The sequence below is a fragment of the Ranitomeya variabilis genome, chromosome 4, assembly GCF_051348905.1.
Source record: "Ranitomeya variabilis isolate aRanVar5 chromosome 4, aRanVar5.hap1, whole genome shotgun sequence".
Taxonomy (NCBI): domain Eukaryota; kingdom Metazoa; phylum Chordata; class Amphibia; order Anura; family Dendrobatidae; genus Ranitomeya; species Ranitomeya variabilis.
Window position 1 is genome coordinate 650,965,444 of NC_135235.1, and position 24,399 is coordinate 650,989,842.

Consider the following 24,399-nt stretch of genomic DNA (forward strand, 5'->3'; position numbering starts at 1 on the left):
AGCTAATCTTCCTGGATGTGGATGGTAGAGAAAAATTGATGAAAGGTTGCAACATGAGATAGTCCAGATGGTGGATAAGCAGCCCCAATTAAGTTGCAAAGAAGTTCAAGCTGTCCTGCAAGCTCGGGTGCATCAGTGTCAGTGCGAACTATCTGCTGACATCTGAATAAAATGAAACGTTATGGCAGGAGACCCACTGCAGACACTGTTAGGGCTGGCTTAACATACCAAATAACAGGTAGTAATAAGGTGCGTTCGCAGCCCGGGGTCCACCGTGCAGTGATGTTACCTGCTACCCGGTAATGACGGATGCTATATGGTGATATAATAGATGAACACACGCGAATTACTGTCACCCGGTATGTACAGAGGGGGACTCTGTTACTTCACAGAACTGCACTACCGAGGAATATAATTGCCGTAGCCTGTTAAAGCTCACAGAGCTCAACAAAGTGAGCGCTAGTGTACAGTAACAGGACTCTGCCCCAAGGACACAGGGTTAGAGTCCCTCAAGACCACTATCGCTCAGCGCCGCAACTGCGGTCCCAGGAAGAAACTATGCTAAAGATTTAGCGCACTGCATGTGTGCAGCTCCGCAAATGGCGGAAGCCACTAACCACCCTGACTAGGGCCTGGAAAGAGCACTAATTGCGCACAGTGCCGCACTGGCGGACGCTACTAATTTGACGCAGTATACTCGTGCCTAGTGCTGGATGGCACAGTCTGGCGCTAGTTAGCTCAGTCACTCAAGTACATACAACAACGTTAGGGAGGGGAATGATTAGGAGCTTTCACCAGATAACAATCACATACACACACACGAGTTAAGTTTTATACTACCGCATGGCCAAGCGGCCATGTGAGCCTTTTATAGATGCAGCCTTCCGGCAACTTCCCAGTGGTCCAATCGAAGCCGCTACATTGGAGCATGTGACCTCCAATGAGAGGTCGTCCCGCGGCATGCTCAGTAGACGAAAAGCAGGACAGTCCCTGGAACATCTCGCCGCTGATCAATGCTGGTTACAAAGGCTGAACCTGGGATGGCAGCTGTAACCAGACACACAGTATCAGCTTGAGCCAGACGCTGGGACCGATGACTCCACTGCGGCTGGGGAAGAATGGGAGACCGCAGAGGACATGGTTCGAGATTCCCCCTGTGCAGCGGTGGGAACTCGACACCTAACAGACACAGAGGCATAAAAAAGCAAGACTGCAGATTGCCAACACCTACTTGAGTAAGTCAAAATGCTTCTGGGAAAGTGTCTTGTGGATAGATGAGACCAAGAAAGAACACGTGTGAGACGCAATGTAATCTGCAATGCTAATGCACCAGTTTCCAACTGTGTCAGTCTTGTCAAAGAGAGCTGGGTGTACCGCCCCTGGGATCTCGGGTGCCCACACAGGAAAACCACAATTCTGGCAATGTCTGTGAAAAAAAAGAATGAGGGTGGCACTCACCATCTCATTTAAAATTGCCTTTTATTGAGTCACATTATAATGTGGAAGCAGGAGACGCCTCCGTGGAGCATGCCGGACAGCGGCCGTTTCGCGCTAACTGCACTTCTACGGGTTCTGTAGGGTAATGACCCCAAACGTAGTTCAACAAGCACCTAGAAATGGGTGGAAACAAAGCGCTGGAGAGTTCTGAAGTGGCCAGCAATGTGTGAGTATCTAAATCCCATATGGATCCCAACACCTTTGCAGCGATCTTAATATTGCTGTTGGGAGAAGGCGCCTTCAAATGTGAAAGACCTTCAGCAATTTGAAAAAGAAGAGTGGTCAAAAATTCCAGTGGTATAAGAAGCTTGTTGATGGTTTTAGTAAGTGATGCAGTCTTTTATTCCAAAGGGTGTGCAACCAAATATTAAGTGGATGGTGCCAACAATTTTGTCGGAGCCATTTTGGGGATTTTTTGTGAAATGTCCAATTTGGCTTTTTTTGTGATTTTTTTGTGTTGTTGCAATACGCACAAAGAATATAAACATGTGTATAAAAAATGTGTAATTGCAAGAATTTTCAGGGAGAAATACTTCATTTTCTGGAACAGTTTCAAGGATGGCAACACTTTCAGCCATGACTGTATATTTAAGGCCCCGTCTCACATAGCGAGATCGCTAGCGAGATCGCTGCTGAGTCACAAGTTTTGTGACGCAACAGCGACCTCCATAGCGATCTCGCTATGTGTGACACGTACCAGCGATCAGGCCCCTGCTGCGAGATCGCTGGTCGTGTCGGAATGGCCTGGACCTTTTTTTGGTCGTTGAGGCCCCGCTGACATTGCTGAATCGGTGTGTGTGACACCGATCCAGCGATGTCTTCACTGGTAACCAGGGTAAACATCGGGTTACTAAGCGCAGGGCCGCGCTTAGTAACCCGATGTTTACCCTGGTTACCAAAAAAAACAAACAGTACATACTCGCCTTTCGGTGTCCAGGTCCCTTGCCGTCTGCTTCCTGCTCTCACTGACTGCCGGCCGTACAGTGAGAAGTGAGAGCACAGCAGTGACGTCACCGCTGCGCTCTGCTCTCACTGTACGGCGGCTCAGTCAGAGCAGGAAGCAGACGGCAAGGGACCTGGACACCGAAAGGCGAGTATGTACTGTTTGTTTTTTTTGGTAACCAGGGTAAACATCGGGTTACTAAGCGCGGCCCTGCGCTTAGTAACCCGATGTTTACCCTGGTTACCCGGGTGCTGCAGGGGGACTTCGGCATCGTTGAAGACAGTTTCAACGATGCCGAAGTCGTTCCCCTGATCGTTGGTCGCTGGGGAGAGCGGTCTGTGTGACAGCTCCCCAGCGACCACACAGCGACTTACCAACGATCACGGCCAGGTCGTATCGCTGGTCGTGATCGTTGGTAAATCGCTTAGTGAGACGGGGCCTTTAAGGTTCTGTTTTACAACCCAGTTACATTCAGTCTAAAATTGTCACTTCTTCTTTTAAATCGTCTGTCTTTGTCACGGTTGCCCTGTTTATGGAAGCTTGGCAGCTGCTTTCATGGACAGGCTTGGCGCCAGCCACTCCATTTATCAGATGCCAGAGTTTGCCCTGGCCTTCACCGTTTAACTTCTGTACAGGCATCTGGACTTGCCCAGGGACGCCTGGGCTGGAGCTGCAGAGTCAGCTGCTGACTGTTGGAGCAAGCTGACAGCGAGAAAGGTTGTCACTCAGAATCAGTCCTAAGAGGTCACATCAGGGAAAGAAATCAAAGGTCAAAGTACAAGGCTAGGTCAGAAAACTGGCTAAATCAGGAAACACTTCCAGCAAATAAGGGGTCAAGCCCGATATCTCTCTCTTAAATATATAACCCAGCTCAGAGAAATAAATATAAAATATAACTTTTATTATTATATTTCTAAAATAACTACCCAAAAATAAATATGTGATATAGTGCAGATTAAAATTTCACTCTATCCATTGAAGCGTCCATCTGGACTAGCATAACATAGGGATATAGTACCTCTTACATACAAGAGTCCCTATAAGTAACAAACAACCACTTCTGATTAGATAGGATGCCCAATCAAAAATAATTGCAGATAGACAGTGAATAATTCTATCCCAGCATCATACACGATGCTCGTATTTGGGGGATACTAGACACTGTATCTCTGTGGATCTCTTAACCTGATTACATATATTAACAATTATCACAAGTAGTCAGAGAAAAAGGAAGGATCTCACCCATCAGCCGTGTTAGGTACCGATCATCTCCTCCTAATCTCTCGACAACCAGGTTCCATAGAGGGAGTGGATGACATACAGACCTATTATGCCCTGTCAAGGCTAGTATGGCCCTAGTCCCAAAACTCCCGCCCTTACAAGGGCAGTCCACATCTAACCCTTAGACATATAGCCCTATTTGTCCCTGTGCATCCCGACGCGTTTCGTCTTCTCCACGACTCCTCAGGGGACCCTTACACTCAAATAGGGAACAAAGTTCTCTCAAGGGGACTAAGGTTTTGTCCTGGTAATGCTAGGGCTTGCGATGGTCATCGCAAGCCCTAGCATTACCAGGACAAAACCTTAGTCCCCTTGAGAGAACTTTGTTCCCTATTTGAGTGTAAGGGTCCCCTGAGGAGTCGTGGAGAAGACGAAACGCGTCGGGATGCACAGGGACAAATAGGGCTATATGTCTAAGGGTTAGATGTGGACTGCCCTTGTAAGGGCGGGAGTTTTGGGACTAGGGCCATACTAGCCTTGACAGGGCATAATAGGTCTGTATGTCATCCACTCCCTCTATGGAACCTGGTTGTCGAGAGATTAGGAGGAGATGATCGGTACCTAACACGGCTGATGGGTGAGATCCTTCCTTTTTCTCTGACTACTTGTGATAATTGTTAATATATGTAATCAGGTTAAGAGATCCACAGAGATACAGTGTCTAGTATCCCCCAAATACGAGCATCGTGTATGATGCTGGGATAGAATTATTCACTGTCTATCTGCAATTATTTTTGATTGGGCATCCTATCTAATCAGAAGTGGTTGTTTGTTACTTATAGGGACTCTTGTATGTAAGAGGTACTATATCCCTATGTTATGCTAGTCCAGATGGACGCTTCAATGGATAGAGTGAAATTTTAATCTGCACTATATCACATATTTATTTTTGGGTAGTTATTTTAGAAATATAATAATAAAAGTTATATTTTATATCTAAATCAGGAAACACAACAGGAGTAAGGACAAAGGCTATAGACCAGGTAAGCAGAACTTATTGACTCTTAGTGGACGTCAGAGGTTCAGGGGTTAGAAAGCTGATGGTCCTGCCCATGTCTCTCAAGAACGCTGTATGTGATCAATTTTTTTTGCGGCTGTATTAACTTATAAACTTGGATCAAGTATTGTATGATGCAATTTTTTTTACACGTGGAACATTGGTATTAACCCCTTCACCCCGAAACCTGTTTTCACCTTCCTGACCAGGCCAATTTTTTCATTTCTGACCACTGTCACGTAATGTGGTCATTACTTTAGAACGCTTCAATGGATCCCACTGATTCTGAGTTTATTTTCTCGTGACATATAGTGGTAACATTTATTTGATATGAGTTGCGTTTATTTGTTAAAAAAAAACAGAAATTCAGAGAAAAGTTTGAAAATTTCACAATTTTCAAAATCTTAATTTTTATGCCCTTAAATCAGAGCTTCATATTGCACAAAATAGTTAATAAATAATATTTCCCACATGTCTATTTTACAGCAGCACAATTTTGGAAACCTAATTTTTTTTGTTAGAAAGATATAATGTTTAAAAGTTGTCCAGCGATTTCTCATTTTTACAACAAAATTTGCAAGAACATTTTTTTTAGAGACCACCTCACATTTGAAGTGTCTTTGAGGGGCCTATATGACAGAAAATACCCCAAAATGACACCATTCTAAAAACTGCACCCCTCAAGGTACTCAAAACCACATTCAAGTTTATTAACCTTTAAGGGCCTTCACAGGAATTTTTGGAGGTGGAAGAAAAAAATAAACATTTACTTTTCTTTCACAAAAATATTCCTTTAGACCTTAGAAATCTACTGTTTGGGCACACGGCAGGGCTCGAAAGGGAAGGAGCGAAATTTAACTTTTTGAATGCAAAATTTGCTGGCATAATTAGCAGTCGCCATGTTGCGTTTGGAGAACCCCTGATGTGCCTAAACAGTGGAAACCCCCAACAAGTGACACCATTTTGGAATCTAGACCCCTTAGGGAACTTATCTAGATGTGTATTGAGCACCTTGAACCCCCAGGTGCTTCACAGAAGTTTATAGCGTTAAGACATGAATAAACAAATTACATTTTTCCCCGATAATTTTTTTTAGCTCCAAATTTTGCATTTTCATAAGAGTAACAAGAGAAATTGCTCCATACAATTTGTTGTGCAATTTCTCCTGAGTACACTGATACCCAATATGTGGAGGAATGCTACTGTTTGGGTGTACGGCAGAGCTTGGAAGTGAAGGAGCGCCATTTGACTTTTTGAATGTAAAATTTATTGGAATAATTAGCGGGTGCCATGTAGCGTTTGGAGAGCCCCTGATGTTCCTAAACAGTGGAAACCCCCCTCAGGTGACCACATTTTGGAAATTATAACCCTTTTGGAATTTATCTACAGATGTAGTGACGATTTTTGAGTCCATGGGTGTTTTCCAGAAACAGGCAGCACTGGATGTTGCTGAGTGAAAATTGAAAACTGCCTTTGTAGTGACCAGTATGCTGTAGTGACCAGTACATTACAGTCACCAGTACATTATGCCCAACTCATGCTTCTGGAGACACGCACCTGTAAGTTTGGCGGGCTCTCATCACTACAGAAATTCCAAACATGTGGGCGCTAAATGTTTAGGCACACTAGGGCTCAGAAGGGAGGGGGAGCATTTGGATTTGGGAGCGGAGAATTTGCTGAAATTCTTTTAGGGAGCGTGAAGCCATTTAGCTTTTCCAGAGCCTTTGTGCTACCAATAACGTGAAATCCCCCAATATTTCCATTAACAGATGACAGACCTGAGTGGGGCTTGCTTTTTTGTGGATTTAGTTGAAGCTTTTATTGGGTACATTTTACATAACGTTTGGGATCACATTTATCCGTCGCTCTACGCTGAGCACTTTGGGATTTCCATCTAAATCTCTGAGTGACTTGACAGATGAAACCCCTGAGGGATCCATTCACTATAATGAGGCAGCAGATTTACTTTGGACTCCGTCTGGCTTCTGTTCAGCTTTGTCATTTTCAGAAGTGCACAAAAAACTTTTATGCAATCCTATGTGAAGTCCTACACAGCCTCGGGCTCCCTGTGCCCGATTCCTGCATTTCAGCTCAGAGGCTGCCCGGTCACAGTTCCCCCTCCGAACTCCTTTGTTTTCCTTTGCTTCTCCCCTCTTGCTATCAATGCCACCCGTCTCATTCTCTTCTGTCCTGGAGCTGCAGCACCACACGTCGCTGCACGGCCCCACTATCTGCTCATATTCCTCTCTCCTCCAACTCCTCTCAACAACTCTCCAACTACAACTAACTAATTCCTCCTCCAGAGCAGAATATACTCTGCTCAAAAAAATAAACACTTAAACAACAGAATATAACTCCAAGTAAATCGAACTTCTGTGAAATCAAACTGTCCAGTTAGGAAGCAACACTGATTGACAATCAGTTTCACATGCTGTTGTGCAAATGGAATAGACAACAGATGGAAATTATTGCCAATTATCAAGACACGCTCAATAAAGGAGTGGTTCTGCAGGTGGGGACCACAGGCCACATCTCAGTACCAATGCTTTCTGGCTGATGCTTTGAATGTTGGTTGTGCTTTCACATTCGTGGTAGCATGAGACGGACTCTACAACCCACACAAATGGCTCAGGTAGTGCAGCTCATCCAGGATGGCACATCAATGCGAGCTGTGGCAAGAAGGTTTGCTGTGTCAGCATAGTGTCCAGAGGCTGGAGGCGGTACCAGGAGACAGGCCAGTACACCAGGAGATGTGGAGGGGGCCGTAGGAGGGCAACAACCCAGCAGCAGGACCGCTACATCAGCCTTTGTGCAAGGAGGAATAGGAGGAGCACTGCCAGAGCCCTGCAAAATGACCTCCAGCAGGCCACAAATGTGCATATGTCTGCACAAACGGTTAGAAACTGACTCCATGAGGATGGTCTGAGTGCCCGACGGAAACAGATGGGGGTTGTGCTCACAGCCCAACACTGTGCAGGATGCTTGGCATTTGCCACAGAACACCAGTATTGGCAAATTCGCCACTGGCGCCCTGTGCTCTTCACAGATGAAAGCAGGTTCACACTGAGCACATGTGATAGAGTCTGGAGATGCCATGGAGAGCGATCTGCTGCCTGCAACATCCTTCAGCATGACCGGTTTGGCAGTGATTCAGTAATGGTGTGGGGTGGCATTTCTTTGGAAGGCCACACAGTCCTCCATGTGCTCGCCAGAGGTAGCCTGACTGCCATTAGGTACCGAGATGAGATCCTCAGACCCCTTGTGAGACTATATGCTGGTACGGTTGGCCATGGGTTCCTCCTAATGCAGGACAATACCAGACTTCATGTGGCTGGAGTGTGTCAGCAGTTCCTGCAAGATGAAGGCATTTAAGCATGTCTCGCACCATCCACCAATGTCACGTTGCACCACAGACTGTCCAGGAGTTGGTGAATGCTTTAGTCCAGGTCTGGGAGGAGATCCCTCAGGAGACCATACACCGCCTCATCAGAAGCATGCCAAGGTGTTGTACAGTAGGGAGGTCATACAGGCACGTGGAGGCCACACACAATACTGAGCATCTTTTCCTTGTCATGAGGCATTTCCACTGAAGTTGGATCAGCCTGTAATTTGATTTTCCACTTTGATTTTGAGTATCCAAATCCAGACCTCCCTGGGATATTCATTTTGATTTACATTGATAATTGTTATGTTTTATTGTTCTGAACACATTCCACTATGCAATGAATAGAAATTTGCAACTTGAATATTTCATTCAGAGATATCAAGGATGTGGTATTTTAGTGTTCCCTTTCTTTTTTTGAGCAGTGTATATATCTGGGGGAAGCTCCCCTGAATCTGGGTTCAGAGGTCCCCCTTCTGGCCTGGATTCAAAATGTGTTGCATGTAGATGTATTACCTGTTAAAGGGAATCTTCCTTGCCTCCAAGCATGACATCACCCTCCCCGAAAGGAAGGTAACATCACTGTAACAACCGGTTACCTGGGGTGTTACAGAAGCATCGTTTGGCCGACAGCAATCAAAAGTATATTTGTCAGCCTTATCCAAGTCTAATCCGTGTAAAAATTTCAGGCTTTAGACAATAATACAGTCACTCTGCAGATAGGAATTTGATCCAGTGTTGTGTCAATATAACTTCATTCCTAGGAGTTGGATAATTTAGTTACTTTATTACCTAACCTATCAATTCTCTGTAAATAGAAAGAGAAAAGTTCATCCCAGTTTGTGTAAGCCGATAATGACCAGTAAACATCCTATCTAAATCTCCATTTATATACTGTACATAATTTACATTTTTGTTTTAGTATTCTAAGCTTTGAGCTATTATACAGTTTTAGACATGTATTCATAATGGTTTAACCCCTTAACGACCGCCGATACGCCTTTTAACGGCGGCCGCTAAGGGTACTTAAACCACAGCGCCGTTAATTAACGGCGCTGTGGAAAAAGTGAATAGCGCCCCCCAGAGTCGGATTTTCTCTGGGGTCTCGGTTGCCGAGGGTAGCCGAGACCCCAGAGAACATGATTCGGGGGTTTTTTACCGACCCCCGAGTTGCGATCGCCGGTAATTAACCGTTTACCGGCGGTCGCAACAAAAAAAAAACAACGCGATTTGCCGTTTAATTTCTCTGTCCTCCGATGTGATCGCACATCGGAGGACAGAGAAATGTGGTCCCCGATGGCCCCCAGTAGCCCCCCAATACTTACCTACCTCCCCCGGTGCTCCTCGTGTCTCCCCATGGGCGCCGCCATCTTTTTTCCGGGAAAAAATGGCGGGCGCACGCGCAGTGCGCCCGCCGCCCGGCACCCGGATGTTCTTTGGGGTCTCGGCTGCCGGGGGTAGCCGAGACCCCAAAGAACATGATCGGGGTCGATTTGCACCGACCCCTGCTTTGCGATCGCCGGTAATTAACAGTTTACCGGCGACCGCAAAAAAAAAAAAAAAAAAAAAGCGATCAGTTATTTCTCTGTCCTCTGATGTGATCGCACATCAGAGGACAGAGAAATAGGGGGATTCGGGGACCCTATCATACTCACCCGGGGTCCCTGGGTCCTCTTCTGTCTTCTCCTGCCAGCCGGCTTTTTCATCATGGCGGGCGCATGCGCAGTGCGCCCGCCATCTGCTGCCATCTGCCGGCCGGCAGGAGAAGACAAGTTGGGGCTAAAATTAGGGTTAGGGTTAGGGTTAGAGTTAGGGTTAGGGTTAGGGTTGGGGCTAAATTTAGGGTTAGGGTTAGGGCTAGGGTTAGGGTTAGGCTACTTTCACACTAGCGTTTTTTGGCTTCCGTCGCAATGCGTCGTTGGAGAAAAAACGCATCCTGCAAAAGTGCTTGCAGGATGCGTTTTTTCTCCATTGGCTTGCATTAGCGACGCATTGCGACGGATTGCCACATGTCGCATCCGTCGTGCGACGGATGCGTCGTGCTTCGGCGGACCGTCGACAAAAAAAACTACATGTAACTTTTTTGTGCGACGTGTCCCACATATTTCAGTGCCACGTGCCACGTATTTAAGTGACACGTGCCACGTATCAAAGTGCCACGTGCCACATATTTCAGTGCCACGTATCAAAGTGCCACGTGCCACGTATCAAAGTGCCACGTGCCACGTATCAAAGTGCCACGTGCCACGTATCAAAGTGCCACGTGCCACATATTTCAGTGCCACGTATCAAAGTGCCACGTGCCACGTATCAAAGTGCCACGTGCCACATCTTTCAGTGCCACGTGCCACGTATTTAAGAGACACGTGCCACGTATCAAAGTGCCACGTGCCACATATTTCAGTGCCACGTGCCACGTATCTAAGTGCCACGTATCAAAGTGCCACGTGCCACATATTTCAGTGCCACGTATCAAAGTGCCACGTGCCACGTATCAAAGTGCCACGTGCCACGTATCAAAGTGCCACGTGCCACGTATCAAAGTGCCACGTGCCACATATTTCAGTGCCACGTGCCACGTATCAAAGTGCCACGTGCCACGTATCAAAGTGCCACGTGCCACATCTTTCAGTGCCACGTGCCACGTATTTAAGTGACACGTGCCACGTATCAGTGCCACGTATCACGTATTTCAGTGCCACGTATTTAAGTGACACGTATCACGTATAAGTGCCACGTGTCACGTATTTAATTGCCACATATTTAAGTGCCACGTATCAAGATTTTCCATGGAGAACAGACACATCCAGAGATATGTCTGCTCTCCACGGCTGCAGCAACACACTGACAGGAGCCATAGTTCCTGTCGGTGTGTCACTGCGCATGCGCGAGCGAGTTTACCGGCGGTCATTGACCCCGGCACTCTCGCTTAACGGCAGTGCTGCGTGGGAAAGTTCAACGCAGCTGTACTGCTGTTAACCGAGACGCCGGAGTCATTGAACTCCGGAACAGTACGCGATACACTGCTAGGAGCTTCGCTCCTGGCAGTGTATCGCCGGAGAGCAGCCGATCGGCGTGGGACACTCGTTTTATGGATTCTGCGGACAGGGAGTATGAATTTGGTTTATTATTTTTGGATTTTTTCCTGGAGGATCGAGGGCTTCGCCTACAAGTGTGCTGTTGGTGAGTATATACTCTGTGTTATATGTTGTATGTACTGTGTGTCATGTATGTGTATTGTGTGTAGGTGTTTTGTGTAACTTTACAATTGTGCTAAGTCGCCGGACACAGGGACAACTCTCCCATCCTAATACCGGATGGGAGTAGTAGTCCCATACGGCGACTTAGCACAATGGTGGCACTAGCGTCGCATGGGGACACACACACGCACACACACACGCACACACACGCACACACACACACACAGAAGGACTCCATGCTGCTTCACTGGGGGGCGGGGGCTTCCCTCTTCCTGTCCGACGTCACGTCCGGTCCTGGGTGTCAACCCCTCCGTACAAAGACGCCGACACCCAGGACAAAGGCGCTGTGTGTGGAAGGTAATATGGGGCCCTAGGGGGATACGCAGACACGCCGCTGCGTAAAGAATTGACATGTCAATTCTTTTTACGCCGGCGTGTTTGCAGACAAAAGCGCCGCGTTTTTTTGCGGTGTGTCTGAACGGCAAAGTGAATTCCTCATTCACTTTGCCGGCAGACGAAAATGACATTGCGCATTTTTGAAAAGCGCCCGCAAAATAGCGCTCAAAAATGCGCTATGTCTGAAAGTAGCCTAAGGCTTCTTTCACACTTGCGTCGGTACGGGGCGGTCGCAATGCGTCGGCCCGATGTACCGACGCACGTTGTGAAAATTGTGCACAACGTGGGCAGCGGATGCAGTTTTTCAACGCATCCGCTGCCCAGTCTATGTCCTGGGGAGGAGGGGGCAGAGTTACGGCCACGCATCCGCGGAAATGGCGGACGCGACGTACAAAAAAAAGGTTACATTGAACTTTTTTTGTGACGACGGGGGCTAAAGTTATGGTTAGGGTTGGGGCTAAAGTTAGGGTTGGGGCTAAAGTTAGGGTTAGAGTTGGGATTAGGGTTAGGGTTTGGATTAGGGTTGGGATTAGTGTTACGTTTGGGATTAGGGTTGGGATTAGGGTTAGGGTTGGGATTAGGGTTAGGGGTGTGTTGGATTTAGGGTTTTGATTAGGGTTATGGTTAGGGTTGAGATTAGGGCTGTTTTGGGGTTAGGGTTGTGATTATCGTTAGGGTTGTGATTAGGATTATGGATCGGGTTGAGATTAGGGTTAGGGCTGTGTTGGGGTTAGGGTTGGAGTTAGAATTGGGGGGTTTCCACTGTTTAGGTACATCAGGGGGTCTCCAAACACGACAGACAATTTTGCGCTAAAAAAGTCAAATGGTACTCCCTCCCTTCTGAGCTCTGCCGTGCGCCCAAACAGTGGTTTACCCCCACATATGGGGCATCAGCGTACTCGGGATAAATTGGACAACAACTTTTGGGGTCCAATTTCTCCTGTTACCCTTGTGAAAATAAAAACTTGGGGGCTAAAAATCTTTTTTGTTGGAAAAAAATATATTTTTTTATTTTCACTACTCTGCATTATAAATTTCTGTGAAGCACTTGAGCTTTCAAAGTTCTCACCACATATCTAGATAAGTTCCTTAGGGGGTCTAGTTTCCAAAATTTGGTCACTTGTGGGGGTTTCTACTGTTTAGGTACATTAGGGGTCTGCAAACGCAACATAACGCCCGCAGACAATGCTATCAAAGTCTGCATTGCAAAATGGCGCTCCTTCCCTTCCGAGCTCTGCCGTGCGCCCAAACAGTGGTTTACCCCCACATATGGGGTACCAGCATACTCAGGACAAATTGGACAACAACTTTTGGGGTCCAATTTCTCTTATTACCCTTGTGAAAATAAAAATTTGGGGGCTAAAAAAATCTTTTTTGTGGGAAAAAAAATATTTTTTATTTTCACTACTCTGCATTATAAACTTCTGTGAAGCACTTGGGCATTCAAAGTTCTCACCACATATCTAGATAAGTTCCTTGGGGGGTCTATTTTCCAAAATGGGGTCACTTGTTGGGGGTTTCTACTGTTTAGGTACATTAGGGGTCTGCAAAGGCAACATAACGCCCGCAGACAATTCTATCAAAGTCTGCATTCCAAAATGGCACTCCTTCCCTTCCGAGCTCTGCCATGCGCCCAAACAGTGGTTTACCCCCACATATGGGGTACCAGCATACTCAGGACAAATTGGACAACAACTTTTGGGGTCTAATTTCTCTTGTTACTCTTGTGAAAATAAAAACTTGGGGGCTAAAAAATCTTTATTGTTAAAAAATATATATTTTTTATTTTCACGACTCTGCATTATAAACTTCTGTGATGCACTTGGGCATTCAAAGTTCTCACTACACATCTAGATAAGTTCCATGGGGGGTCTAGTTTCCAAAATGGGGTCACTTTTGGGGGGTTTCTGCTGTTTAGGCACATCAGGGGCTCTCCAAACGCGACATGGCGTCCGATCTCAATTCCAGTCAATTTTGCATTGAAAAGTCAAATGGCGCTCCTTTGCTTCCGAGCTCAGCCATGCGCCCAAACAGTGGTTTACCCCCACATATGGGGTGTCGGCGTACTCAAGACAAATTGTACAACAGCTTCTGGGGTCCATTTTCTCCTGTTACCCTTGGTAAAATAAAAATTTGGAGGCAAAAAGATCATTTTTGTAGAAAAAATGCGATTTTTTTATTTTCACGGCTCTACGTTATAAACTTCTGTGAAGCACCTGGGGGTTTAAAGTGCTCACCACACATCTAGATAAGTTCCTTAAGGGGTCTAGTTTCCAAAATGGTGTCATATGTGGGGGGTCTCTACTGTTTAGGCACATCAGCGGCTCTCCAAACGTGACATGGCGTCCGATCTCAATTCCAGCCAATTCTACATTGAAAAAGTAAAACGACACTCCTTCTCTTCCAAGCTCTGCGGTGCGCCCAAACAGTGGTTTACCCCCATATATGGGGTATCGACGTACTCAGGAGAAATTGCACAACAACTTTTGTGGTCTAATTTCTCCTGTTACCCTTGTGAAAATAAAAATTTGGGGGCAAAAAGATCATTTTTGTAGAAAAAATGAGATTTTTTATTTTCACGGCTCTACGTTATAAACTTCTGTGAAGCACTTGGGGGTTCAAAGTGCTCACCACACATCTAGATAAGTTCCTTGGGGGGTCTAGTTTCCAAAATGGTATCACTTGTGGGGGGTTTCCACTGTTTAGGCACATCAGGGACTCTCCAAACGCGACATGGCATCCGATCTCAATTCCAGCCAATTCTGCATTGAAAAAGTCAAACGGTGCTCCTTCACTTCCAAGCTCTGCGGTGCGCCCAAACAGTGGTTTACCTCCACATATGGGGTATCGACGTACTCAGGAGAAATTGCACAACAACTTTTGTGGTCTAATTTCTCCTGTTACCCTTGTGAAAATAAAAATTTTGGGGCAAAAAGATCATTTTTGTAGAAAAAATGAGATTTTTTATTTTCACGGCTCTACGTTATAAACTTCTGTGAAGCACTTGGGGGTTCAAAGTGCTCACCACACATCTAGATAAGTTCCTTGGGGGGTCTAGTTTCCAAAATGTTATCACTTGTGGGGGGTTTCCACTGTTTAGGCACATCAGGGACTCTCCAAACGCGACATGGCATCCGATCTCAATTCCAGCCAATTCTGCATTGAAAAAGTCAAACGGTGCTCCTTCACTTCCAAGCTCTGCGGTGCGCCCAAACAGTGGTTTACCTCCACATATGGGGTATCGACGTACTCAGGAGAAATTGCACAACAACTTTTGTGGTCTAATTTCTCCTGTTACCCTTGTGAAAATAAGAATTTGTGGGCGAAAAAATCATTTTTGTGAAAACAAATGCGATTTTTTATTTTCACGGCTCTACGTTATAAACTTCTGTGAAGCACTTGGGGGTTCAAAGTGCTCACCACACATCTAGATAAGTTCCTTGGGGGGTCTAGTTTCCAAAATGGTGTCACTTGTGGGGGGTTTCCACTGTTTAGGCACATTAGGGGCTCTCCAAACGCGACATGGCGTCCGATCTCAATTCCAGCCAATTCTGCATTGAAACAGTCAAACGGTGCTCCTTCACTTCCAAGCTCTGCGGTGCGCCCAAACAGTGGTTTACCTCCACATATGGGGTATCGGCGTACTCAGGAAAAATTGCACAACAAAATTTGTGGTTAAATTTCTGTTTTTACACTTGTGAAAATTAAAAAAAATGGTTCTGAAGTAAAATGTTTGCAAAAAAAAGTAAAATGTTAATTTTTTTCTTCCACATTGTTTTAGTTCCTGTGAAGTACGTAAAGGGTTAATAAACTTCTTGAATGTGGTTTTGAGCAGCTTGAGGGGTGCAGTTTTTAGAATGGTGTCACACTTGGTTATTTTCTATCATATAGACCCCTCAAAATCACTTCAAAGGTGATGTGGTCCCTAAAAAAAACATGGTGTTGTAAAAATGAGAAATTGCTGGTCAACTTTTAACCCTTATAACTCCCTAACAAAAAAAAAAATTGTTTCCAAAATTGTGCTGATGTAAAGTAGACATATGAGAAATGTTATTTATTAACTATTTTTTGTGACATATCTCTCTGATTTAAGGGCATAAAAATACAAAGTTTGAAAATTGCAAAATTTTAAAAATTTTCGCCATATTTCCATTTTTTTCATAAATAATCGCAAGTAATATCGAAGAAATGTTACCACTAACTTGAAGTACAACATGTCACGAAAAAACAATCTCAGAATCAGCGGGATCCGATAAAGCGTTCCAGAGTTATAACCTCATAAAGTGACACTGGTCAGAATTGTAAAAATTGGCTCGGTCATTAAGTACCAAATTGGCTCTGTCACTAAGGGGTTAAAAAACACTATGATAAAAACATGCGTTAATAACACAAACTTAATACGATGTGACACCACACAGAGTTTATCAAAAAGTGGTTATGAAGTACTTTTATGTCTTTTTACTAGTTATATGCTGACTTTTAGGGTATGTGCACACATTGCGGATTTGCCTGTGGAATTTTCTATGCGGATTCGCATCTCTTGGCAGAAAACGCAGGTCAAAATCTGTGCTTTTTTTTGAGGATTTTGTGCGTTTTTGTTGTGGATTTACTGTAGAACCTGTGCTGATTTCATGCGTTTTTACCCCTGCGAATTTCTATTATGGAATGGGTGCAGAAAAGCTGCAGATCCGCACAAAGAATTTACATGGTCCTTTTTTAATCCACTGCGTTTTCCGTGCGGAATTTTCCGCAACATTAGCACAGCATTTTTTTTGCCATTGATTTACATTGTACTGTAAATCACTTGCGGATCTGCAGAGTTTCTGCGCAACAAAAAACGCTGCGGATCCGCAGGAAATCTGCAACGTGTGCACATACCCTCATACAAAAATAGTAGATAACATTGATATAATATCACTGTGGTATTAATTCAAAATAATAATATATCTTTCTTTCTCCATAGATGACTCTATAAGAAGCTCAGAGGGACGTGTGATGTCTTCAGATTTTAAAGTAAATGATCATGATATCACACAAGGTGCAGATGAAGATGAAGAGGATGCAATTATCCCTGATGTACCTTCGGAGCTTTACAGCAAAGATCTATCATCTGATCCCTTTCAACAGTTTCTATCTTCTGATTCATTACAGACTATTGTGCAATATAGGATCAACAGCAGAGGTGTTTTGGAACATCAAAGTACTCACACAGAGAAGACATTTTCATGTATGGATTTTTTCATAGATAGATCAGATAGTGTTAAACAAGAGAGAAGTGACATAGAAGTAGAGGAATTTTCATCTTCAGAATTTGTTACACATCAGATAAGTCACACAGGCGAGAATATATATTCATGTTTTAAATGCAGAAAATGTTTTTCAGAAAAATCACGCCTTGTTAAACATGAAAGAATTCACACAAGGGAGAGGCCTTTTTCATGTTCAGAATGTGGGAAACTATGTAAACAGAAATCTGATCTGATTACACATCAGAGAATTCACACAGGTGAGAAACCATTCTTATGCACAGAATGTGGAAAATGTTTTAACCAAAAAACACATCTTATTAGGCACCAGAAAATTCATACAGGGGAGAAGCCGTATTCATGCTTACTATGTGGAACTTGTTTTGTACAGAAATCACATCTTGTTAGACACGAGAAAAGTCACACAGGGGAGAAGCCATATTCATGTTCACAATGTGGAACACGTTTTATTCAGAAATCACATCTTATTAGACATGAGAGAAGTCACACTGGGGTGAAGCCATATTCATGTTCACAATGTGGAAAATGTTTTAACCAGAAATCAGGGCTTGTTAGGCATCAGGCATCCAGTCCTGTTGACCATGATAAGACTCACACAGAATCAAAACCATTTTTATGTCCTGAATGTGGGAAAAGTTTTGTTCACAAAAAAAATCTACTTAAGCATCAACAAATGCACAAAAGGAAGTAGTAATTTACTTTTATTTCTAAAAGTGCAATATATCATGCAACCCAAATTCCAAAAACGTTGGGACGAGGGGTAAAATGCAAAGAAAAAAAGAATGCAATGATTTTGAAATATCTTACAGTCATAGTTTATTCACAACAGAACATAGAACACAGATCACTAGATGAATGTTTTCCATTTAATGTGACAAAATTAACTAATTTAGAAATTGATGGCAGCAACACATCTCAAAAAAATTGGAACAGGGCTATGTCTACAATTGTGCAGCAACCCCTCTTCTTTTTGCAATAGTCTGTAAACATCTTGGAAGTGAGGAGAGCAATTGCTTCAGTTTTGGGAGAGGAATGTCCCTTTCTTGTCACATGTAGGATTCTAGTCGCTCAACAGTATGGGGTCTTTGTTGGATTTTTTTTCTTCACGTGCCATATGGTGAAAGGTCTTGATTGAAGGCGGCCAGTTCATCACCAGAACTCTTCTTCTGGTAAGCCGTGCTGTTGTGATGGATGCAGTATGTGGTTTAGCTGTGTCTTGCTGAAATATACAAGGCCTTCTCTGAAATAGACATGGTCTGGATGAAGCATATGTTGTTCTAAAACCTTTATATTGCTCAGCATTGAATGTGTCTTTCAAGATGTCTGCGTTGCCAATAACGTAGGCACCAATGCAACCCCATACCATGAGAGATGCAGGCTTCTGAACTGTGAACTGATAACAAACTGGATGGTCCCTCTCCTTTTGGGTCTGCAGGGAACAGTGTCCTTGGTTTCCATAAAAAAATAACATCTTGATCTATTTGGCCACAGGAGAGTTTAACATTTTGCCTCAGTCCGTTTGATCTATCTTCTATGTTCTATTGTGAAAAAAATATGGCAATAAGAGATTTCTAAATTATTGCATTCTTGTTTTCTTTACATTTTAGACTTTTTGCTATCAGGCTTGTATAACAGAGCTTGTCCTTCAAATTGATATATAGGTATTTATTTGCAATCGAACATGTGTATTATATGTTTGTGACTATAAATGTAATTCAAAACCTGATAAAACCTGATACCAATTGTTAATAAATGTTGGTTTGAACTCTTTGGGCTATCTCTATCTATACTTTACAAGCATGATCTAGGGTAGTTGGTAGTAAAAATTGAATCCCCTAAAAAAGGTTATTTCACTCTAACAAGTTTGAATACGAGAACAGGAAGACGCATAAAGCTAGTGTCTATCTCCTTCTATCCACGAGATATAGTAACTCTTAAATTTCTGAAATGTTTAACAGTGTCAGGTACTGTAGCTTTGGTGGACAAGTATAGCTGAATAAAATTGTTAGCTGCAGGGTAATGGACAAGGATGCGTTTTCCCATTGTGCCCAATGTCTCCAGTATCTCAGCTGGCAAGCTATGAAATGTGTATGACACCTAAGATCTTTAGACTTTGTAAAGATTGGGCTAGTGTCTTCTTGGTCTTGCTGGACTTACCCAATATTATTTCACTTTAGTGGAGAGATCTCATTACCTGGGCTGCGCTTTCGGAAATTAAGAATGCTTGATACTATAAAATAAAGGTTTTTATTTCACCAATGCATTTTGGCGCCTTTTTCAAGGTAGGAAACCAAATGACCCAATATTATTTGGGACATTTTCAGTAAAAAAGTAATAGTAACAGGATTTAAATGCCACAAACACTCATATTTAATCTTTGTCAGTCTGTAACAAATTTGGGAAGAACAAAACTCAATAACCAGCGCAGGATTACCGATTCCTTATATAAAAATGTCCGGTAAAAGAAAGAGGCAATGGATGTTGTATAGGAAACGCGTGACACAGAAGGATGACGTTACCTTTGATGACATTGTGACTTTGAGGCAGTGTTTAATCCATTTCTCTTTTCTCCCTTCATGGCTTATATCCAAATTTGGTTGGTGCTGATTCTGATTATGACCTGAAGATTCCATATGATTTGGCTAAGAATCCTCTCATGGTTTTCCAGTTATAGAATGATCTTGCAGTGAGACTTTATCGGCCTCATTTCAACTCGATTGAATTATTATTATTATTTATGTATATAGCACCATTAATTCCATGGTGCTGTTCATGAGACGGGGTTACATCAAAATACAAATATCACTTACAATAAACTAACAATGACAGACTAGTACAGAGGGAAGAGGACCCTGCCCTTGCTGGCTTACATTCTACAGGATTATGGGGAAGGAGACAGTAGGTCGGGGGTTGCAGTAGCTCCGATGGTGTTGAGGTGGCCGCGTGGTCATTACAGGTTGTAAGCTTTTTTGAAGAGATTGGGTTTTCAGGTTCCGTCTGAAGGATCCAAATGTGGTGGATAACCGGACGTGTTGGGGCACAGAATTCCAGAGGATGGGGGATATTCGGGAGAAATCTTGGAGGCGATTGGGTGAGGTGCGAATAAGCGTGGAGGAGGGAAGGAGGTCTTGGGAGGACCGGAGATTACGTGAGGAAAGATATTGAGAGATTAGTTCGGAAATGTACGGAGGAGAAAGGTTATGATGGCTTTGTAGGTCAGTGTTAGTAGTTTAAACTGGATACGCTGTGAAATTGGGAGCCAGTGAAGGGATTTGCAAAGAGGGGAAGCAGGAGTGTAGTGAGGAGAGAGATTAATTAGTCAGGCAGCAGAGTTGAGGACAGACTGGACGGGTGCGAGAGTGTTAGAAGGTAGGCCACAGAGGAGGATGTTGCAGTAGTCGATGCGGGAGATGATTAGGGCATGCACAAGCATTTTGGTAGAGTAAGGGTTGAGGAAAGCACAGATTCTGGAAATATTTTTGAGCTGGAGGTGACAGGAGGTGGCGAGAGTTTGGATGTGCAGTTTGAAGGACAGGGCAGAGTCAAGGGTTGCTACAAGGCAGCGGATTTCTGGGACAGCGAAAGTGTGATTTCATTTATTGTGATAGGTAGATCAGGTAGGGAACGATGGAGGAAAGGTAATTAGTTCAGATTTGTCCACGTTGAGTTTGAGTGAGAGGAGAAGAAGGAGGATTGAATAGCTTGTAATGCTGGACAGTCTGTACGAGTAGAGGAAAGAGGTAAGTTATTACATCATGCACCAGAACACATCCAAGACAATTGTCACCTACTTAGGTCCTTTGAAGAGACCACCAGATATGACAGTAGGTTCAACTATGGCATCAACAATATCATCCCCCCTAAAATTTATATAGGAGCAGAAGCTCACACTAATGCAAGAATAGGTGGAGGAAGCAACAGATTTCACATATTGCTAGCCCTCCTGAGGTTGTTGGACACGAGCACAAACAATGTCATGTACTGTAGGATGTGGAACTAGGAGAATTTGTGCAGTGTAATATCAGAAGAGGTATTTAATGCAGAATTTGGCATCATCGCATTGAAGTGAATAAGAGTGTCTTCCTTAAATGTGGAAAACAGTACATTTGGGATAATAAGGGTTTTCACAAACATCTGTTGAATATGAATAATCAGATCAGCTACTTTTGACAGTTAAAACTGTCTATTTATCATTGACCCAATGATGCCACTGCTTCTGACTTCCTGTCCATCATGTTCTATACTATTCTGCACAGCTGCTACCACTGCACATAAACCTGTCCACCATGTTCCATACTGTTCTGCTGCTTGGAGGAACTCTGTTCTGCAAATATTATTCTACAGCGCTGGCAAAAATTAAGAGACCACTGCATAGTTTTATAAAAATCAGCTTCTCTACATGTCTGACAGCCATTCCATTCCAGTTGAACTCCAACCAGAGTACACCTCATTCTACTTAACGTGCTTCTGATTAGGTGATCACCTGCACCAAATCTTATTTAACGAAGGAAAGTATAAAAAACCCTGCTTTGGTGTTCACAATTCTCTTGCAATATGACAAGCTGGATGGCAAAACAAGTGCTAGTAATTTCCCAAAAGTAATAGGAATGAAAAAAATAACTTTTAACCATGCCAAAGGTGTTGAAAAGAAAAGTCTTAAGTGAGGAAAAGAAGGGCTCAATTCTGGCTTTACTACCAGAGGGACACAACGAGCGTCATGTTGCCTCCATCTTTAAAATTTCTAAGATGGCAGTCCATTACAACAAGGTCAAGCAGCAGACATTGGGGACAACAAAGCTACAGACAGGCAGAGGGCGCAAACGAATCTCCACTGACCAGGATGACCATCATCTTATTCGAATATCACTCAGCAACCGCAGGATGACATCAAGTGACCTACAAAAGGAATGCCAAATGGCAGCTGGGGTGAAGTGCACTGCAAGAACAGTTCATAACTAGTTATGAGCGAGTGTACTTGTTGCTCGGGTGACCTCCGAGTATTTATGACTGCTCGGAGATTTAGTTTTCATCGCGGCAGCTGAATGATTTACAGTTACTAGCCTGCTTGATTACATGTGGGGATTCCCTAGCAACCAGGCAACCCCCACATGTACTCAGCCTGGCTAGTAGCTGTAAATCATTCAGCTGCCGCAATGAAAACTAAATCTCTGAAGAGTCATAAATACTCAGAGGTCACCCGATCGTGCTCGGGAAAACCCGAGCAACGAGTACACTCACTCATCACTATTCGTAACAGGTTCCTATAGTTAGGTCTCAAGTGATGTAAAGGTAGAAAAAAGCCTTTCATCAATAAGAAGCAAAGGAGAGCCAGGCTGAAGTTTGCCAAAGACCATAAAGATTGGACCATAGAGGACTGGAGTAAGGAAATTTTCTCTGATGAGTCTCATTTTCAGCTTTGCCCAACACCTGGTCATCTAATGGTTAGATGGAGACCTGGAGAGGTGTACAAGCTACAGTGTCTTGCACCCACTGTGAAATTTGGTGGAGGATCGGTGATGATCTGGGGATGCTTCAGCAAGGCTGGAATTGGGCAGGTTAATCTTTACGAAGGACGTATGAATCAAGCTACATACAAGGTTATCCTGGAAAAACAGTTGATTCCTTCTGCTCAGGCAATGTTTCCCAACTCTGAGGACTGTTTTTTCCAGCAGGACAATGCGCCATACCACACAGCTAGGTCAATCACTGTGTGGATGAAGGACCACCACATCAAATCCCTGTCTTGGCCAGCCCAATCTCCAGACCTGAACCCCATTGAAAACCTCTGGAATGTAATCAAGAGGAAGGTGGATAGTCACAAGAAAAACTGCTTAAATTTTTGTACCAGGCGTGGCATAAGGTCACCCAAAAGCAGTGTGATAGACTGGTGGAAAGCATGCCAAAGCACATGAAAGCTGTGATTAAAAATCATGGTTCTTCCACAAAATATTTATTTCTGAACTCTTCTTGAGTTAAAACATTAGCATTGTTATTTCTAAATGATTATGAACTTGCTTTCTTAGCATTATTTGAGGTCTGCAAGCACTGCATTTTTTTTGTTATTTTGAACATTTCTCATTTTCTGAAAATAAATACAAAATTTAGTGCTTGGAAATTTCAATACATGTTGTCAGTAGTTTGTAGAATAAAAGAGCAATTTACATTTTACTCAAAAATATACCTATAAAGAGAAAAAAAAACAGACAAACTGAACATTTTTCAGTGGTCTCTTTATTTTTGCCAGAGCTGTATATATCTATAATATAACGCTGGGAGCGTCACTCTGTCCGAAGCCTTTATAGACTGCGCAAGCGCAAGCGCCGCCGCAGTCTGGACCCCACAGAGCGACGCTCCCAGGAGATCGTGGTGTGCGTAAGCACTGCACGCACACCGCGATCTCCAATGGAGAAGCAGGGACGAGCCAGGAGGGTGAGTATGCTATATTTACCTGTCCTCTGTTCCACCGATGCGTGCTACTCCGTCCTCCACCTCCTCCTCTGCCTGCGACGTTCAGTTCAGAGGGCGCGATGACGCGCTTAATGCGCGCCGCCCTCTGACTGAACAGTCACAGGCAGAGGACCCCGGAAGACAGAGAGGCGCGCAGCAGTGGAATGGAACGGGGGACAGGTAAATATAGCAAGTGCCGGGGGCCTGAGCTGGCGGCGACTCCGGCACCTTACCCCCACAGTGCGCCGGTGTCCCCGCCTGCTCAGGCCCCCAGTACTCGGCGCCCAGCACAGCCACGCACAGCCGCCCGCACTCACTGCCGGCACGCACAGCCGCCCGCACTCACCGCCGCCACGCACAGCCGCCCGAACTCACCGCCGCCCGCACTCACCGCCGCCACGCACAGCCGCCCGCTCTCACCGCCGCCACGCACAGCCACCCGCACTCACCGCCATCACGCACAGCCGCCCACACTCGCCGCCGCCACGCACAGCCGCCCGCTCTCACCGCCGCCACGCACAGCCACCCGCACTCACCGCCATCACGCACAGCCGCCCACACTCGCCGCCGCCACGCACAGCCACCCGCACTCACCGCCATCACGCACAGCCGCCCACACTCGCCGCCGCCACGCACAGCCGCCCGCACTCAGCACCGCCGCCCGCACTCAGCACAGCCACGCACAGCCGCCGGCACTCAGCACAGCCGCCGGCACTCAGCACAGCCACGCACAGCCGCCGGCACTCAACACAGCCACGCACAGCCGCCGGCACTCAGCACAGCCACGCACAGCCGCCGCCCGCACTCAGCACCGCCACGCACAGCCACCCGCACTCAGCACAGCCACGCACAGCCGCCCGCACTCAGCACCGCCATGCACAGCCGCCCGCACTCACCGCCGCCACGCACAGCCGCCCGCTCTCACCGCCGCCACGCACAGCCACCCGCACTCACCGCCATCACGCACAGCCGCCCACACTCGCCGCCGC

General features: G+C 44.9%; 2 protein-coding genes across 2 annotated transcripts in view; both read left to right on the forward strand.

The window, feature by feature from the left end:
• LOC143766170 (oocyte zinc finger protein XlCOF7.1-like) overlaps window positions 1–24,399 on the forward strand; it is a 235,386-nt gene that overhangs the window by 36,311 nt on the left and 174,676 nt on the right. The gene's annotated exons all lie outside the window — the stretch shown is intronic.
• Window positions 1–24,399, forward strand: part of LOC143767043 (uncharacterized) — a 75,425-nt gene that overhangs the window by 23,546 nt on the left and 27,480 nt on the right. The window contains exon 9 of the mRNA XM_077255065.1: window positions 16,660–17,653. Within this exon, the coding sequence (XP_077111180.1) occupies window positions 16,660–17,653 (994 nt within the window). The remainder of the gene's footprint in view (window positions 1–16,659; window positions 17,654–24,399) is intronic.